Raw genomic sequence first — 20,915 nt, forward strand, 5'->3', positions numbered from 1 at the left:
CTTCCTGCCCACCGTGCATTGAACTTGGATATATTTCTAAGGGGTGCCGATTGTTTCGCCTTTTTTACTTCGATTTTTGTTATTTCGTTTTTGACACAATTTTTTTTTGATAAGTTCGCCATCTTTTATATGGGTTTTCGTTTACTTCGTATTTCGATCACTTCGCCCAACTATAACTTCGCCTTGTGTCTTCTTGATTTTTATTTATTTCGCATTTTCATTACAAGTCCAATGAGTTGTTTCGTCAAGGTCCATTTCGCTTTTAGTTTATTTTGGCATCTGGTTATTTCGTCTTCAGTTTTGTGGATTGTTTTGGGTTTTGAAGACTTTTGGATTAAAGATAGGCAAATCCTTATAATATAAGAGATCTGTTATTTTAAGTTGTAACGAATTCGTTGTTTTTTTCTTTTTTGGACACTCAAAATGACGCGAATTATTCGCCACCATTTGTTTCGCCATTTTTTTGTGGATGTTAATAGCCTAAGGGCGTTAAAATTCGTGCGAATTTTAACGCCCTTAGGCTATTAACTGTAAATAGTCTAAGATGAAATAACTTTCTCATATTATGATAGCAGACCATCATAAGATAAAAAAAAAGAATTTGATGAGTCCTGCAAAAAAAGCAAAAAACCCGATGCTTCCAGTTAACCTTTATGTAGTTTCAGAACTCCGTTTATCAAAAAATTGGCTAATTATGCATACAAAATTAGTTCTTTTTTCATTTTCGTATGCAATAGTTACAAATATTACCAACAAAAATGAATAACAAGTTTTTTTTTCTGCGCGAAATTAATTTTTTAAGATTGTCTATCAAAGTGCCAATAACGTGTACTTTTAGAGCTCTGTAAATCAAAAATGTGTGTAAATATGTTATTAATCGTACTTCTACTCATTATTGTATACTTATTTTTTAATAATATTATAAAAAAGAAATGGTACATTTTTTTTTGTGACCGTAAAGTACTTTTAAAAATGAGTCTACCGAAAGGCAAAAAACTTGTACTTTCAGAGCTCTGTACATAAAAAATTTGTCGAGATATTTAAATATTTGTTATTATATTTCATTATTTATATATTTATAATTAATCTTGCAAAAAAAGAATTCTCAAAAAGTTAAACTTGTAAGCGCTATTAATTTAATTCCGCTAAATGAGCGAATTCCCACACTGTGCAGCGGCCGTTACAAACCGGTAGACTTACATGTTTGTTTTGGGAAACCGACCAAGTTATGAATACTTCAGTTATTCACGCATAACTGAAGTATTTATAACTTCGAAGACCCTTCGAAGATATGAAAAAGATATGAAAAACCGGAATTATAACAAAACAAAGCTATAAATATGGCGTTCACTTTGTTTTAGTTTGACCACTTTAGAATCATTTCGCAGTATAGTGCCTTACAACGATTTAAATATTCGCCCGAACATAAGTAATAGGTCTCGTCGTACTAAAAGTATTTGCTACGAAATTCGGATGGTATCACTAGCCTCGAATGAATAGGAAGTTTGTCAGATTTTTCTACGAAACGTTTTTTTGATCGGGCTACATTCAAAGATAGATATAACAGTTAGATATTGGGAATCGAATGCATACAAATTAATTAAAAAACGCTCGATGACTATTGTTTGCAAATTAATTTTAATATGAAAAATAATAAGATTAGATTGATTTCGAGCCCACAAAAAGCAAATTTTACAGGGGACGATTTTTAAGTTTCAAATTGGTTTAAAGCGACATATTTTGGCTCGTTCGGCATTCAAGTTATGTTTTTTTTGTTCTTTTCTCTTGAATAAACCATACAAGTTTACCTCATTAGTAGGTGCATACTATTTTTAAATATTTTTTAAAACTAAAAACCCAAAATTGGACATAGAACAATTCCTATACAAGTACCTACGCACTTTCCTTAAATAAAAAGTAGACCTAGAACAAAATATGATGGGACTTTGAACAATCAAGAATACTCTGGTCTCATTTTTAGAAGGCTACTTACATATGTTTATTGTTCTATGTGCCATTAATTTCTATTATCTGCTGAAAAGAAATTTTTTAGACAAAAGCCGTTTTCAAATTTGGAAAGAGCACCCTCAAATTAGTAAAATTGTATCATTGAGGCATATGCATAAAAAAAGTAATTACTAGTAGTAAAAGGTTTATAGTAAATACTAGTACTACTAGTAGAAGCTGAAACTAATAGTATTTACTACATTCGGTATGCATAAACCTTAGTTTCTACTAGCTAGTATAAACTAGTAGTAAATACTGGATTCATCCCAGTAAATACTACTAGTTCATCTAAAATTAGTAGTATATACTAGATACTTATGTACATAAATGCTTTTGCTTTTTTTTGTTCTGTATTTTTAACGTTCTATAATTTTCTTCTTTTGTAACCAATCTTTTGTATACAATTTGTTGATAATAACAACTGGTGTTTGAGGCGATAAAGGAGTTTGATACGCTTAGGACAAATGCCGAAAAAAGCATTTTAATTTTAGTACATATAATTTACTTCACTATTTCAAATCTACTTTGCTATTTTTACTTTACATTACTTTGACTTTTTTAATCATAATTTTATACTTTTTTGTTCCTTATAATTTTCAACTTGAGAAAATTTATGTTCATTATTCAATAAAAAAAATCAAATATACCTACAACATCGAGTGAATATTAATTTATTATTAAATTAATTTTTTTATTATTAAATTAATTTTCAACACAATTTAAGAGTTTAAAAGTGAGTGTTCGAAGTTAAAAAAATGGCAAAAGTAGAAGGCTCAACAACCTTAGAGTTTGTTAAAATACTAGAAAAGTATGCCGTACTTATTAACAAATCTCAACAGCCTCATATAAAAAAGCAAAGGCGTTATCTTTCTCAAAACGGTAGAGCATCTTAAAATTTATTATTCGCGGGCGTTCTTCGCTTTTTTATAAATTTTTTCAGATCTTAAATTGAAAAAAGCTGCCATTTTTATTTTCGAAATAAATCCTCTGCAAACCGATTGCTTTGAAAGTAAAGTCGAGACTGATGATGTCGGCATTTAACATGAGAAAGTTTTTACTAGTAAATGTTCAAGTTGGTATTTAGAAACTTGAAAAATTAGCAGTAAATACTAGAAAATAAAAGTTCGTACTAGTTTTTTATGCATACCAAAACCAGTATTTACTATAAAAATTCATTCAAAACAAGTAAATACTATGCTTCTAGTTAATACTACCTTTCCAGCATTTACTATGTTTTTTATGCATATGGAAAGTAGTAAATACTATTAAAATTCACTAGTATAAAAGCATATATGCTACCTTTTATGCTTACGGCTCATTGAGGCATATACATAAAAAAAAGTAATTACTAGTAGTAAAAGGTTTATAGTAAATACTAGTACTACTAGTAAAAGCTGAAACTAATAGTATTTACTACATTCGGTATGCAAAAACCTTAGTTTCTACTAGCTAGTACAAACTAGTAGTAAATACTGGATTCATCCCAGTAAATACTACTAATTCATCTGAAAGTAATAGTATATACTAGATATCTATATAAATGCTGTTGCTTTTTTTTGTTCTGTATTTTTAACGTTCTATAATTTTCTTCTTTTGTAACCAATTTGTTGATAATAACAACTGGAGTCTAAGGCGGTTAAGGAGTTTTATACGCATAGGACAAATGCCGAAAAAAAGCATTTTAATTTTAGTACACATAATTTTCTTCACGTTGCTCCTCCCCTTCTCTCAGATTGAGAACCTTGAGATTTTTAATTGTAAAAAGGATAAATAAATTTATCAGATTCAATTAATTGCAAATAAAATATCTTACCCATAAAATATTCGCTTAGCCACTCAACGTTATCTTTCTCAAAACGGTAGAGCATTTTAAAATTATTATTCGCGGGCGTTCTTCGCTGTTTATAAATTTTTTCCGATCTTAAATTGAAAAAAGCTGCCATTTTTATATTCGAAGTAAATCCTCTGCAAACCGATTGCTTTGAAAGTAAAGTCGCGACTGATGATGTCGGCATTTAACATGAGAAAGTTTTTACTAGTAAATGTTCAAGTTGGTATTTAGAAACTTGAAAAATTAGCAGTAAATACTAGAAAGTAAAAGTTCGTACTAGTTTTTTATGCATACCGAAACCAGTATTTACTATAAAAATTCATCCAAAACTAGTAGATACTATTCTTCTAGTAAATACTACCTTTCCAGCATTTACTATGTTTTTTATGCATATGGAAAGTAGTAAATACTATTAAAATTTACTAGTAAAAGCATATGCTACCTTTTATGCATACGACTCATTATCTCATTTTCGGTAAAAAGTGGATTTAGAACAATTTTACTTTACGCCGACACGATGTGCAAGCACATAGAATTAGCAGTCGAACACCTTAACCACTCGGCCATCGCGTCATGAATGTGCGGCTTTCGTGGCAGTGTGTTATAAGAGTTTGACCTACAGTGATGGACAAAACAATAATACCACTTTTTCTTACTTTAGAAACAAATCATAAAACACATATTTTTATTTGTTTTTAAAATTAAAGAAATTATTAATATAATACTAACAGTACCAGGAATTTAAATCAATTTATTGTTTAACAAGATTTTTTGTTTAAAAAAAAAATAAAAAAATACGAAAATAAAAAGGACCACTGCTCAAAAAACAGAAATTATTTCATGTTTCAATTATTTTTTGTGGTCAAAACTAATATATAGTCGAAAAGCACTCACCTCACCGAAAAGCAATCACCGCACATACTTTTCGTGGCATTAATTCCACTAATTTGCGACAAGTACTTCTAGGTATTGCTTACCAAGCCTCTTGAAGTTTTTGCCACAATTCGTCCTTATTTCTCGACTTTTCTGCACCCAATGACTTTTCAACGATCGCCCTCAAATTTTCAATTGAATTGGGGTCCGGATTGGACAAGCCAAGACATACCATCAATTTTATGCTCCTCAAGCCATTAATTTTCGTTAGACTACAGAGCATTACACAGATTACATTACAGAACAGTCCAATTAGAATGACTTTTGACGGATTCGATTTTTTTGTTGAAACACCCCAAATCTATTTTGTCCCATTCAAATTATTGCAAAAACTTTTGTAAGTAATTTGCAAGAGAGAGCTTTGGGAGCTCATACCACCCAAATAAATGTTCATCTACTTTCAAATATTATACAACTAAAAAGTAAAATAAATAAAACGATTTTTAGATCAAAAGGTGTAGAAGGTTTTGTTCAAACTATACTACAATTAAATTATTTTTTGGTTTTAGTGCTTGATAATCTAGGGTGTTTTCATAACCGTCTGCCTAACTTAGGCCTGCGTTAGACGTGTTCATAAAGTCAGACCTGCGATCAGACTAACTAAGTCCAACTGCAGTACAGCTGTTCATAATCGTCATTTATTTCGTCAACGTCGCTACGCGTCGGGCAGATTGCGCAGCCAGAATTTTATGGCTGCAGAACTCGCGAAGAAGCTTTTGATTCGATGTTTTTATTTTAAGTTAAGTTCACAATTAATTTGTAAAAAATTAGCCGGGTTTGTGGTCAGATTGATTGTATTTGAAAGTTTTTCACCTTATTGACCTCAAAAATCGTAATAAAAAGAAACAATAAAATAACAACAACTGTGTTTAATTTAAAAAATTCTTTTTATTCAACACGAATGCATTTCGGTTCTCAGCTGCGGAACCATCATCAGCGAACGACGTTTAAACAAAACCAAAGAAATTACAAATATTACTTGCATTTAAGGTTAAACAAAGAGATTACAAACATTACTTGCAAAAGAAAAAGAAAAACAAAAACAAAAAACAGAGTTTCTATTTATTCTCTTTTGAGTGCGTTGAAAAGTTGAGAGTCAATAATTGGTCCAGGTTCCAAGTTCATCAAATTGTTGTTTATGTGTATATGTATGGATTCATAGGCATCAAGTTTATTTGGTTTGTTTACTTTTTTTAAAAGCTTAAAATTGTTGTCAAAAGAAGTTATTGTGTGTTGATTGTCATTATTTGGATCATAGATGTGGGCTGCTATTGCTTTGTCTATCTCTTTCTTTTTTACGGATCGAAGATGTTCGTTGAATCTAACCTCAGCAGCTCTCCTTGTTTGTCCAATATATTTTTTGTCACAGTTAGAACAAGCAGCTTTTCATTCCATGGTGTTCAGATTATGCCGTCTTCCTCTATCTGTTGAAAACTATATGAGAGAATACCAACAAATACTTCATATAGCTAATGTGAACGGGTACGAGAAATCAATCATAGACCAACTGATCAAAAAGCACTCGAAAAAGTTAAAGCGAAACAACGTTAGTACTTTGTTCGAACAAAATACAAATGCACAAAAACAACGTATCACTCTACCCTTCGCCCCAAATATTACCAACAAGCTGATACATGTCTTTGCGAAATCAGAAATGAGCATTGTACATACCAACAACAACAAATTAAAAACTCTCCTAGGATCCACAAAAGACAACACACCAACTAACCGATGCAGCGGCATTTATCAAATCTCTTGTTCTAACTGTGACAAAAAATATATTGGACAAACAAGGAGAGCTGCTGAGGTTAGATTCAACGAACATCTTCGATCCGTAAAAAAGAAAGAGATAGACAAAGCAATAGCAGCCCACATCTATGATCCAAATAATGACAATCAACACACAATAACTTCTTTTGACAACAATTTTAAGCTTTTAAAAAAAGTAAACAAACCAAATAAACTTGATGCCTATGAATCCATACATATACACATAAACAACAATTTGATGAACTTGGAACCTGGACCAATTATTGACTCTCAACTTTTCAACGCACTCAAAAGAGAATAAATAGAAACTCTGTTTTTTGTTTTTGTTTTTTTGTTTTTCTTTTTCTTTTGCAAGTAATGTTTGTAATCTCTTTGTTTAACCTTAAATGCAAGTAATATTTGTAATTTCTTTGGTTTTGTTTAAACGTCGTTCGCTGATAATGGTTCCGCAGCTGAGAACCGAAATGCATTCGTGTTGAATAAAAAGAATTTTTTAAATTAAACACAGTTGTTGTTATTTTATTGTTTCTTTTTATTACGATTTTTGAGGTCAATAAGGTGAAAAACTTTCAAATACAATGATGTTTTTATTGTTAATAAATGTAAATATTGTAAAAAAAAATTAAAAGCAAACATATTAATTAGGGTGGTGCAAAAAAATGTTTCTTTTTTTTTAATTTTTTGAAAAATGTATGTTATAGTGATACAGAAAACTTCTTAATCGTGTTTTTTGATAGATCGAGTTTAATTTTTTTTGTGTAAGGGTGGCTCTAAAAATTGTTGTCTTCTATAATTTCTTGTGGAATTCGAAAAAAATCAACGTGGATATTATTTATACCAAATTATCGAAGAAAATAAAATTTCCATTAGGGTGGTTCAAAAAAATTTTTTTTTAAATTATTGAAAAAAAAAATTATTTTCCTTGTTATTAAAATTAATGTTTTCGGGAACTGAAAAAGGAAACAAAACTCATTCTGTGATCATTTTTATATTTTTTACTGACGTTTATGAACACTCAGTAACTGCTGAAAATTATTGTACTAATGTAGGCCTGCAAACATTCTGCAGAATATTGGTGTGTTCATTAATGCAGCAAAGCAGAAAGACGATTGTACTAACGCAGATTTCCGACGTTTATGAAAACACCCCTAATCAAATCTGTTTTATTTATTGTACGTTTTAGTCGTATAATATTTGAAAGTAGATGAAAATTTATTTGAGTGGTATAAGCTCCCAAAGCCCCTCTCTTGCAAATTACTTACAAAAGTTTTTGCGATAATTTGAATGGGACAAAATAGATTTGTAATAATAAATAAAGTAAACGTGTAAATGTTTTTCAGATATACGTGTACACGTGCATCTGGTACACGTGTAATTAAATACACGAACAAAATCGTAGGCTCTACTTCAAAGTATCTCTTTGGGCCAATCGCTTTATTTTGTAGACGTGTCTTTGTGAAGTTTTTGGCGGTGTATCTATTTTAGAATGTTCTTTTGGATGCTCTAATGCGTTGAATAGGGAAATTCCAAAAACTATCTTTATCTCTATTTGTTAAATTTGACCAATTTTTTAGTGTAAATATTCCACTGTTGTTAGGCTGTTTTGGTCCACATAAAGAAAATGCGAATAAAAGCAAGTTCTTCCCCATTATTTTCCCAACGTTTCATTAGTGCTTCCTTACTTCATCAGGGTATTTATTTAATCTGTTAGCACAGACAATTATATACAGATATCGCATCCCATAGAACAGAATGTCATCAAAATTTTTTCCAGCCAAGAAGAGAATTTTTCAGCCGACAAAAAAGCTTTTTTTTTTAATTTAAGAAGAGAACAATAAGAAAGGATCTCTTACGACCATGACCTTACTCACTCTCCCGCGAAAATAAAAAAGGAGTGCAAGTGGGTAGATAGAAATGATTTCAATTCGTCTTTGACTTTCTAAGCAATCAGCTGCTGCGAAATATTTCAAATAGGTATTTATCGTCGGCGTAAAGCAAAATTGTTATAAGTGCATAGGATTTCTTAAGGACTCAGAACAATTTTGCTTTACGCCGACGATATGAACCTAGACTTACATAAACTGTATGTAATTGAAAATATTTTATAAGAGAGTGTTGGCTGATTTTGAGATTTCATGGGCACATGAGAAACTCTCTCTAAGTGATTGGCTGTGTTTTATTTCTGCTCCGAATATTTCTTATTATTGAACGTTTTAATCGTCATATATATCAAGTTAAAAAGTGTTAAATTATTCTAGTGTCTTTTTGCCTTTAAATTAAATTAATTTCAATCAATTTCGCCAATTAGTTGTCATTTAACTTTTACCTAAAAAAAAATAAAACCTATTAAAAGTTATTGTGTCTTGCTGTATCTACCAACAACAACAACTACCACCAATCTTAATAATTTCTCTTTATTGAGAATAGAGCTAACTCATTCAATTGTCTCCCCCCGGTGAGCACAATTTTGATATATGTTCTGCCTTGTACATATTTGATGACTACATCCTTGGTTTTTCTTTGCATTAAAAAAATCAAATCATTGACTGCGGACAACAACTGGGCCTACATCTTGTGACGACAAAAATCATTGTCTTGCCTGCCACCAGCATTCATCACACTGAGAGCATCAGCTTGCCCCCATCCGCTGCCCTTTTCATCACTGCATGCATGCATTTACATACAAGCCATCAATAAACATCTTCCCGGTGAGTTCATCTTTAGTCTATGTTCTACCAAGTACCTATTCAAGAGACTACACCATACTTTGTTTTCTCTTTATTTCACTACTCTTACATCAGCTGTTTTACGTCTAAAAACAACAAATCATCATCCTCATCATCCATCAGTTTTGACGCTCCCCCTTCAAGCAAACAGGTCTGACCTCGGTCCGAATCCGCTCCGCCTGAGGCGGAGCTGAGTCCGACTTCGGATCAGAAACTGGTCCGAAGGCGGCTCAAATTAGTATGGAAATTATAATCACCGCGAAGTCGATTGCATATGTATTGGTGTGGTGAAAATCTCCATTCCGAGAAAATGGAGCCGAAGGCGGACCTGAGTCGGAGCAGCGAAAACCTACCAGAAAGAGGAATAAAAAAGGGATGACGTATCGCATTTGCAACCAAAAAAAGAACAAGATTTTTTTTTTTTTTCACTGAAACTGTTTTATTTTTTATTTAATTTTGGCAAACGAAATTTTCACAATATAAAATACAATACATTTTTTTCATTTTATTTTATTTGTTGTTGCTGCTGTTGTTGGTGTTTCTTTAGATGCCCAATCGCATGTTTCACCTTCTGCCTTTTTCTTCATCATTAGAGATTACATCTACAACACAAGCAGAAACACATCACTTTAATCCAAACATTTTGAGCGATATATACAACATACCTTTTTTTGTTTCCATATTGTTAATAGTTTGATATAATTGTTTATAATTATACTTATATTTTATTAACAACGACACGAGACACGACGCGACTAAACACTTCAAAAAAAAAATAACAAAATGACGCTTTTGCTCTTGTTGGCTATGTCTGTCTACTTTTTTTTCCTTTTCTCAGTTTTCACCACGATTCTCTTAGACTTTGTGTTCATACACAAAAAGTTGCAAGAGTGTGAGTGCAACCCCGCTTTTCTCGGTCGGAGGTCGGACTGTCTTTTCTGGACTCCGTTTTCTTGCTTGAAGGGCCCCAGCGTGACCTAGAAACCCTAGAGATCTTATTACTACTGCATGGTTTGTGTACCTACTAAGTACATTACTAAATTCGGAGTACACTGCGAGCGAACATTTTAGCAAATAATATCAATTTTATTTTATGAAACAAAAATCGCCGTAAATTCATATTATCACCTCTAAAAAACAAAAAATTATAAATAACACAAATTATTATGTCTGCGTGCGGTTTGTGTAATAATATCGCAGATTACCTGATTGACGCTATTATTTGTCATGGAAGCTGTCGCAAATTGTTGCACATAAAATGTTTAACGCTCCGCTCAGCTCTATTTAACTGTTCGAACATAGAAAATCTTTTTATTTTTTTTGTGAAGAATGTGACCCGTTTGCATATACGAAGATTGTACGTGATGTACTATAAAACAAGCAAAATCTTGACAATCTTCATAACCAATTGCTTCAACTGAATAAGAAAATTGAAGATATTGCTTCCAATCAACAATCTTTACAAAATGTAGTACAAAATCATGATCATTTAATAGTAAATAATCCATCTACATCTGATTCTGCACCCTTGAAAAGAAAACTGGATAAAATGGATACCAAAATATCTGAAACAAACCATTTGACAATAAAACCTGCCACAGCTATAGTTATAAATTCATCCCAAGAATTTGCTTATAACACAGCACGACAAGAACAATCTGTTGATCTTGATACTTCGAAGGAACTTTCTACATCAAAACAATGTAATTTCCCAACTTTACCTTGAAATAATACATCGACAACAGCTACTCCTTCGTTATTAATTGACCAGCAATCTTTAGAAATGATTGCTAATCCTATCAACACATTTCCTCGTACGGGCCCAGTTACTGATGGACATTTTATTTCACCTATTGAGTCAGGTTTAAAAATAGTTGAAGGACACAAAACACTCTTTATTTCGAAACTTGCTCCATCTACAAATGCTTTTGATGTGAAATGCCATATTAAATCTAAGATTGGAACATTAAATTCTGTAATCGTTGAAAAAATTCTCCATGGCAACTTTTCTAAATATTCATCATTTAAAATTAAATTTTCTACATCCTAAACTCAATTTCTTTCTGGCCGAATGGAATAGTCATGCATGAGTATCAAAATAGAAAATCAAACCACAACTCTCACCATTTTCAAAAACTATTGACAATGCGCAGCCAAAGCAGCTACAAAAATTAATGATTTATTACCAGAACGTAAATGGCCTCCGGACTAAGACCAACAAGGTCTATAAAAATGTAAATAATATGCCTCATGATGTTCTCATACTCACAGAAACCTGGCTAAATAATTCTTTTGCTGACGCAGAATTATTCGATTCCAATTTTCAAATTTTTCGACGTGATCGCCATAACGACAATAATATAGTAACTGTTGGAGGAGGTTTGTTAATAGCCGTTCGTAATCATCTATTTTGTAATCTTGTCGACGATTTTTTGGACTCCAGTCTTGAAATAATTTGTGTAAAAATATCAATTCCGGCTGGATATTTATATGTTGTTGTTTGTTACATCCCTCCTTCCTCCACTTGTGATGTCTACAACAAACTTATCGATTGCTTAGAATCTATAAGCGACAAAATTGAGCCTTCTGATGAACTTTTTGTTATTGGTGAGTTTAATCTACCAAATCTTAAATGGACAAAATCGCCGGAACTAGAATGTTATCATGCCGTTAATGCGTCGAGCAACAACGAAGCTCTTTTTATCGATGAAATGACTTCATTTGGACTTCATCAATTAAGCAATATCAAAAACCAATTTGGTAGAATCTTAGACCTTGTGTACTTTTCTGACCTCAATAATTCTGATGGAACTACATTACTCGCTGATACGAAGCTCATTGAAGAAGATCGTTATCATCCTGCGTTATCTATTTCGTTAAACTTAAATATTATTGTAAAATTTTATTCCGGGTTCACAATAAAACTTATTTAATTTAAACTTATATTTCCGTTCAAATAAGAACACACTTTATTTCAACTCAATTTACTTTTATTATTCGCTCAAACAAACACACTTTTAAATCACTTTATTTACTACTAACAATTCGCAACACTTTATTTCACTTTGTACTGTACTCTTTCACTTTCAAGATTAAACTGTCCCGGTCGGTGTCTACGCTGCCCTTTTATACCGGAATCTCGAGACTCGAGAACGTCCTCGAAGGCTCTCGTCCCTGTCTCTCGAAACTTCCTTTCCAGGAAGGGCACTTCATACTTCCAGTCTAGTGGGATATTTTGAGATGTGTTCAGTGGGATATTTTGAGATGTGTTCAGTGGGATATTTTCTTAATTACTAAAGGTCCGTTCACATTTCTACCTTTGCAGTAGTAGGTAGTGTGTTCAGACTTTTATCTTAAAGTAGTTCAGTAATTCATCGTTACATTGCCCTCCTCTTAGGATTGTTCGTCCCGAACAACTCCATTGCTTCTTTCACTATTATAACGATGTAAACGGTCACAATGAACTACCTTTAGTTTGCCTCTTACCCCTCTTTGTATACGGTAAACCACGTCGTTAATTCTGGTTATTACTGTGTAAGGGCCTTCCCAGTTTTGTTGTAGCTTCGGTGATAGTCCCTTTTGTCGGTGGGGATTGTAAAACCACACAAGTTCTCCTTCTTGAAAACCTGTTGCTGTCGCTCGTGCGTCATATCTTGTTTTCATCCTGTCACTAGACGCTTTTATATTTGTCCTTGTCCGTTGGTGAATGTCAACCAGTGTCGGTCCCAGTCTCGTTGATTATCATTGACTACTTTTGACAGGTGTTCCTTAAGTGTCCTGTTAAATCGCTCAACCATCCCATCAGATTGTGGATGAAGCGGTGTTGTTCGCGTCTTCTTGATGCCAAGGAGTGAGCAAACCTCTTGAAAGATCTTAGATTCGAAGTTCCTTCCTTGGTCGGAATGAAGTTCCATGGGTACTCCGAACCTGCTCACCCAATGAAAGACAATCTTATCCACAACTGTTTTGGTTTCCTGGTTTGGAATGGCAAATGCCTCAGGCCGTTTGCTGAAGTAGTCCATCACTACAAGGATGTATCGATTTTCGGGAAAAGGACCTGCTACGTCTATTGCAATTCTCTCAAAAGGTGCACCCACATTGTACTGCTGCATCTTGCTTTGGATTTTTCTAGCTGGTCCTTTGCTAGCGGCACAAGTATCACATTTTTGGCACCACTTTTCAACGTCTTCTCTCATACGTAACCAGTAGAATTGCTGTCGTAGATTTTCCAGCGTCTTGTTGATGCCTAAAGGGCCTCCAGAAATCCCACCGTGCATCTCTCGGAGAACATCATTTACCTTTGACTGAGGTACGACTAGCTGCATTACATAGGATTTACCATCTGCGGATTCCCACTTACGCCTGAGTAGCCCTTCTTGCACATGAAGTGAGTCCCATTGTGCCCAATATGCTTTTAGAGTGGGGCTTCGGTCGGAGATGTCGGCCCATTCTGGTTTCTCTTGATGTTCCTTCCATGCAAGGATGGGTTCGATGTCCGAATCTTCCTGTTGGGCCATTCTGAGTTCTTCATTACTCCAGCCGCAAATGGGATCAGCTCTCGTTCTTCTAACAGCGACAACTTCCTTTTCTTCTAGTCGTGTGCAATGCTTGCAGTCTTGCTTGCACGGGCGCCGAGATAATGCGTCTGCATTTGAATGCAGCTTTCCTCTTCGATGTTGAATCTGACATTGATACGTCTGAAGTATCTCGATCCATCTTGCTACTTGACCCTCTGGATTTTTGAAGTTCAAAAGCCAATTTAGCGCACCATGATCTGTGCGAAGAAGGAACTTCTGTCCATAGATGTACTTATGGAAGTGCTTTGTTGCCAATACTAGAGCTAGAAGTTCCCTTCTTGTTTCGAGAGTACCTTGCTGAAATAGGCAACGACCTTTTCTTCTCCGTCATGAACTTGCGATAAAACAGCACCAACTCCAACATTACTTGCATCTGCGTCAATGATGAATTGTTTGCCTGGAGTCGGATAGGCCAGCACAGGAGCTTCACATAACCGCAGCTTCAGTTCCTGAAAGCTTTTCTCACACTCACCTGACCATTTAAAGGGTTTACCCTTCTCCGTAAGTTGGTGCAAGCTTTTGGCGATTCTCGCAAAATCCTTCACAAATCGTCGATAGTACGTTGCCAGACCGAGGAAACTCCGAAGTTGATGCTTGTCCTGAGGGGTTGGCCAGTTCTTCACAGTGTCAACTTTTTCAGGATCAGTCTTCACTCCTTGGGATGAGATGATATGCCAAATATTTAACCTCGGTCTTGAAAAGTGCACATTTCTTTGGATTCAACTTCAGATGTGCTTCTCGTAGCCTTTGGAATACAGCCTTTAGGTTTTCACAATGGTCATCAAATGTTTTTCCGTAAACGATGACATCATCCAAATAGACTAGGCAAGATTTCCAGGTTAATCCATTTAAAACGCACTCCATTTAGCGCTCAAAAGTCGCTGGGGCATTGCATAGCCCAAACGGCATGACATTAAACTGCCACAGACCATTTCCTGTGGAGAAAGCCGTCTTCTCCCGATCTTCTGGATGGATTTCCACCTGCCAGTAGCCACTCTTCAAATCCAAAGTCGAAAACCATTGTGCTCCTTCCATTGCATCTAGAGTATCACTGATTCTTGGCAGTGGGTAGCTGTCTTTCTTCGTCACATCATTCAGCCTGCGATAGCCGACACAAAATCGAGTGCTTCCATCCTTCTTTTTGACGAGAACTACCGGTGATGCCCAAGGGCTTTTGGAATTTTCGATTAGCCCGTCTTTCTTCATTGTTGTTATTATTTCTTCAACTTCACCTTGTTTGGCCAAGGGGAGACGTCTTGCTGGTTGACGAATCGGCCTAGCATCTCCTGTATCGATTCGATGCTGCACCAGTTGTGTTCGGCCGTATTGCCCACTGGGTGAAGAGAAGATATCAGCATATTCATGAAGAAGCCTTCCCGCAACATTAAGCTGATGTTGACTCAGGTTGTCTGAATTGAGAATTTGTTTCTTTAGTTTCTCCGAGTTCATAGTCATCTGTGTATCCACTTCGTTGATCTTAGTTATTGCGGCCACAGATTCACATTGCCCAACAACTTCTCCTTTCTTAAGCTTGATTGGGTACGGTTTGATGTTAAGTATCCGTACAGGTACCATGTTGTTCTTTGGTGCCACAAGAGTCTTCCCGATGATGATGTTTTCGGAACTTTGCTCAACTTCTGGTTCAACCATGAGGTATCGATGGCTGCCAAAGTTCCCCTTTAACTTGGTCCACACAAAAACTTCTGAAGAAGGAGGCAGGCACATGTCTTCTTTGATGACAGTTCTAATTGTTGTCGAGTTTTCGTTGCCGAAGACCATTGGAATCTCTACATTTCTGTATTTCAGGACTTGATTACCTATATCCAAAATGATTCCATGCTCCTTCATGAAGTCGATTCCAATGATGCACTCGTCACATATATTTGCCACCAAAAACACATGTGAAAACTCTAGTTCATCTATACGGATCGTAAGACGAACTTCTCCGTACACTCTTGCTGCTTCTCCTGTGGCGGTCTTCAGACGGTAGCTGTTGGTGTTATGTAGCCATGTCATCTTCACCAAGTCTCTTCGTACAATAGAGGCGGTGGCACCGGTGTCAATTGTAGCCACGTGTTGTTTGTAGTTTATGGTCGCTTCCACTGTCAGACTTTTGTTGTCTCGTTTAGTCTGTGAGACTTGAATTGTGGTTCTGGAGCCATTGATACCAGAAACCAGCTTCTGCCCCTCAAAGTTGGTTCTTACTCGTTTTCCGGAATGGGAATCAAGATGAGCATGAGTGTTAGTTGTATCGCTTACCTGTTGTTGGGCAATATTCCTGTTTCCACAGTGTTCGCAAGCAGTTCTTCTTGGTGGCAATCTGCACTGCCGCTGGAGATGTCCTGTCTTGTTACAGTTCCAGCATCGAGCAGCTCCATCTCGCTGGTTTCTTTGGAATGCGAGTTTTTGACAAGAGCATTCCTCCACTGCAACTTCTCTTACCCGATGAACGCTTTGAGAAGCCTGTTCTGCTGCTTCCATAGTCAGTGCAAACGCTAATGCTTCAGGAAGGGAACGTTTTCCAGCTGTTCGAATTGCTCGCTGAAGATTTATATCAGATACAGCACGTACAAAGGCTTCTGTCGCAAACTGATTGATAATGTCGTCTCCTGCTGTCGGATATGCCAGATGAGCTAACCTTTCAATATCTGCTTGGAGTTGTTGCAGAGTTTCTCCTCTTTTCTGGACTCTTGTATTGAGTTGGACGCGGAAGACTTCCTGCATATGGCCATCTCCAAAGCGTTTTTCAATGACCTGGACAAGAGCGTCAAAGTTACCATTCTTTTCTGGTGGTAAAGTTTGTAACAACTCAGCAGCAGGACCTCTAAGAGCAATAGTCAGCGCTATACATTTGTCTTCGTCATCCCAGCCACTTGTTGTGGCAGCTGCCTCAAACTGTTTCTTGTAGATCGACCAACAACTTTGTCCATCAAATGTTGGTGGATGCATTTCCTTCTTCTTTGGGTACTCACCAGAACTTTCTCGGATCTTAATTTTCCGAACCTTGTCAAGTTCCTCAGTAATACTTTGCATTTTAACTTCCATTTTTTCAAATTTGTCATCCACTTTCTCGAACTTTCCTTCTACTTTCTCGAGTTTTTCTTCAACTTTCTCGAACTTTTCTTGAGATTGCTTTTCAACGCATTTGATGGAAGCATCAATAGCAACGAACTTGTTCTCGATCGCGTCAAGTTTACCTTGGAAGATGTTTTTCTGTTCATCTAATTTTTCGAGAAGATTCTGTTGTTCACTCTTTTGCTCTGTTCGTTGTTGTTCCATTTGTTCTCTTTGTTCATTGCGTTGTTTTTCTAATTGTTCTCTCTGTTCCTTGCGTTGTGTCTCAATTTGTTCAAGAAGATTTTCCTGTTCATCCTTCTGTTCATTACGTTGTTCTTCCAAATTGGCAAGGAGAACAGCCACCATGGACGACATATCGGAAGTATTACTTACTTGTTCTTCTGTCATTTCAACTTCGAATTGAAATGTATCCAAATTTTCGTTCTTCTGGGTTAAATGATCCTGCAGACGAATAATGAGGTCATTTTTCGATCCAGCAGTAGGAAGACCTCGCTTAGTTAATTCCGCCTTAAGCTCAGTCAAACTTAACTGATTTAATGTTTTACCCATTTTAACTTTTCAAAACGCGAGCACTTTTACTTATTTCAAAATGTTTTACACTTTGTTTATTGTTAAAACACACGCGCACTTTTTATTTTATTCGCGAAATTATCTGATTCGCACAAATAAATAAGTTTTATTCCACTTTTCTGACACCAATGTAATGTTTTATTCCGGGTTCACAATAAAACTTATTTAATTTCCACTTATATTTCCGTTCAAATAAGAACACACTTAATTTCAACTCAATTTACTTTTATTATTCGCTCAAACAAACACACTTTTAAATCACTTTATTTACTACTAACAATTCGCAACACTTTATTTCACTTTGTACTGTACTCTTTCACTTTCAAGATTAAACTGTCCCGGTCGGTGTCTACGCTGCCCTTTTATACCGGAATCTCGAGACTCGAGAACGTCCTCGAAGGCTCTCGTCCCTGTCTCTCGAAACTTCCTTTCCAGGAAGGGCACTTCATACTTCCAGTCTAGTGGGATATTTTGAGATGTGTTCAGTGGGATATTTTGAGATGTGTTCAGTGGGATATTTTCTTAATTACTAAAGGTCCGTTCACATTTCTACCTTTGCAGTAGTAGGTAGTGTGTTCAGACTTTTATCTTAAAGTAGTTCAGTAATTCATCGTTACATTATTAATGTAAGTCAAAATTGTAAGAATATGCATGATTCCAACTTTTAAAAATGTAATTAATCCGTACTCTACGACTTACTGAATGAGATTAACTGGAATATCTTGTTTTTGAATGTTAGTCTTGATGAAATGGTCTTTCGTTTTTATAAAATCTTGTTTGATTGTTTCTTAGAAACGATTCCGTTACAAAAAATTAGACATTTAGACCGTTGTTTGATCAACATATTAAAACTCTTAAAAATAAAAGAAACAAGGCTTGGGTGAAGTTAAATCGATCCTGGAGTGATGAAGCTCAAAATGAATATGATAGACTTAAAAATGAATTTATTAACTACTCTAATTTCTTAATTCGGACTTCATATTTAGAACTGAAGATGATCTTAAATCTAATCCACGAAATTTCTGGAAATTTGTAAATCTTCAGAGAAAATCTGATGGTTACCCAACTAATATGAGCTACCAAAATGTAGAAAGTCATTACCCAGAGGACATAGCAAATATGTTTGCCGAATATTTTTTGGGAAATGGATCGGTAACCCAAAAGAAAAAGCTAACCTTTTCGCGGAGCATCTTGCGAATGTTTTTAAGCCATACCCAACAAACGCGGCTGAAAATAGCTTACAGTTAGTTGATAAGATAGATGAAAGTGAAATACCAATTGTAAGATTAAAAGAAATAAAAAGTATGTGTTTACATCAACTATCAAATAAAAAATCACCAGGTTACGATCTAATTACTGCTCAGGTTATGAAAGAAATGCCTTTGAAAGCCTTCATAAAACTCCAATATATAATAAATGCATGCTTTAAGCAACGGTATGTCAAACACCATTGGAAAATTGCTGAAGTTATTGTCATACCCAAGCAAGGTAAGCCACCTACAGAAGTGACGTCTTACAGACCAATATCGCTTATACCAATTATGGCAAAAGTTTTTGAAAAACTGCTTCTGAAGAGACTTAGCAAAATTATAGAAGAAAGAAGGTTAATCCCAAATCATCAGTTTGGCTTTAGAAATAAACATTCCACGATAGACCAAGTTCATAGAATAACGGATGTAATAGAAAAAGCATTAGAAGAAAAAAAGTATGTTCAGCTATTTTCTTAGATGTTGCTCAAGCCTTTGACAAGGTTTGGCATAAGGACTTGAGTACAAACTGCAAAGGGATCTTCCCAGACAGTACTATGAAATATTAAAATCGTACATCTCAGACCGATTGTTTAGAGTAAGGTACGATCAAGAATATTCGGAATTGAAGAAAATAGAAGCCGGTGTACCACAAGGAAGTGTCCTAGGTCCTACCCTGTATTTACTATACACAAGGGATATCCCAGTTGGGAATCACACCATAATGGCTACTTTTGCAGATGATACCGCAATTTTGGTACCCGACAAATGTGTCTCTAGGGGAGCAGTAAAGCTGCAATATGCCGTCGACACAGTCAGAGATTGGACCGAAAAATGGCGTATCAAACTCAATGAAACAAAATCTTCACATATAAACTTTACAAATAAAAAGATAAACAATATTCCAATATTCATTAATAATCAAGCTGTACCTTACGCCAATACGGCCAAATACCTTGGAATGACTTTGGATGCAAAGCTAAAGTGGAAAGAGCACATCAAAAAGAAAAGAGAAGAACTAAACTTGAAATATAGAAAAATGTACTGGTTACTTGGTAACAACTCTGATTTATCAACCCAAAACAAAATAATGCTGTATAATCAAGTACTAAAGCCTGTTTGGACCTATGGTATCCAATTATGGGGCTGTACAAAGAAAACAACTACCGAAATCATCCAAAAATTCCAAAACAAAGTCTTTCGTGGAATAGTTAATGCACCTTGGTACATAAGAAATAGCGATCTACATCGTGACCTACAAATAGAAACGGTTACAGAAGTTGTTAAAAAATACGCTGTATCGCATAATCAGAGACTGCAAATTCATACCAATTCTGAAATGGTGTCCGTCTTGAATACAAGAAACCATGTTCGGAGATTAAGAAGAACCAAGCCTCATGAGCTTATGGTCTAAAAAAACATGGGAAAGTATTAAAAGTTTAAACTTCCCCCAAAGTGATTTTACAAAGTTAAGAAAGAAAAATCTGATGTCGATCTCTCAAGATTGGTCCTGATAAAGAGGTGGTTTTAGTGGTTAAGAGAATATTTTAAATCTGCTTTTGATGCATCTTCTTCTTCTTGTGATACTTATTGTACTACTGTTGATGAGTTTTTACATCTTAATTCAATTGACTTTGCTATTTCTGAGGCAACTATCTTAGAGTACATTAAAAAAATAGATGATTGTTTAAGTCCCGGTCCTGATGGTTTTCCCGCTTTTATGTTAAAAAAATGTGCAATATATATGTCATACCCGTTATATATACTCTTTAATCAATCTTTAAAAAACTGTAAATTTCCGACCCTTTGGAAAAATGCACTTCTTATCCCTACTCACAAGAAAGGTAAAAAAAACTTAGTTTTAAATTACAGACCAATAGCTAAACTATCTGCTATTCCTAAAATGTTTGAATCTATTATTTGTGATAATTTGTCTTTTCATTGTACCTCCGTGTTATGTGACAATCAACATGGCTTTGTTAAAAAGAAATCCACTGTAACAAATTTGTTACAGTTTACTACATTTTGTATTGACGCGTTTGAAAAAAAAAAAAAAATAGGTCTTAGCGACAGATTTGTGCTATGGATATCTTCATATCTAAAAGATAGGTTATATAGTGTTGTTTTTAAGAGTGAACGTTCTAAATGTTTTACAGTTAACTCCGGTGTTCTTCAG

General features: G+C 34.9%; 2 protein-coding genes across 4 annotated transcripts in view; both read right to left on the reverse strand.

The window, feature by feature from the left end:
* The window catches only part of LOC129905672 (leucine-rich repeat-containing protein 15), a 364,926-nt gene that overhangs the window by 303,845 nt on the left and 40,166 nt on the right, over positions 1-20,915 (reverse strand). The gene's annotated exons all lie outside the window — the stretch shown is intronic.
* LOC129905671 (uncharacterized) lies at positions 150-18,960 on the reverse strand. The gene is made up of 2 exons (XM_055981209.1): positions 9,933-18,960; positions 150-9,869 (listed from the first exon to the last, which is right to left on the reverse strand). The coding sequence occupies exon 1, from the start codon at positions 17,469-17,471 to the stop codon at positions 14,709-14,711; it is 2,763 nt and encodes a 920-aa protein (XP_055837184.1). The 5' UTR covers positions 17,472-18,960; the 3' UTR covers positions 150-9,869; positions 9,933-14,708.

This window comes from Episyrphus balteatus, chromosome 1 (genome assembly GCF_945859705.1).
Source record: "Episyrphus balteatus chromosome 1, idEpiBalt1.1, whole genome shotgun sequence".
Lineage (NCBI taxonomy): Eukaryota > Metazoa > Arthropoda > Insecta > Diptera > Syrphidae > Episyrphus > Episyrphus balteatus.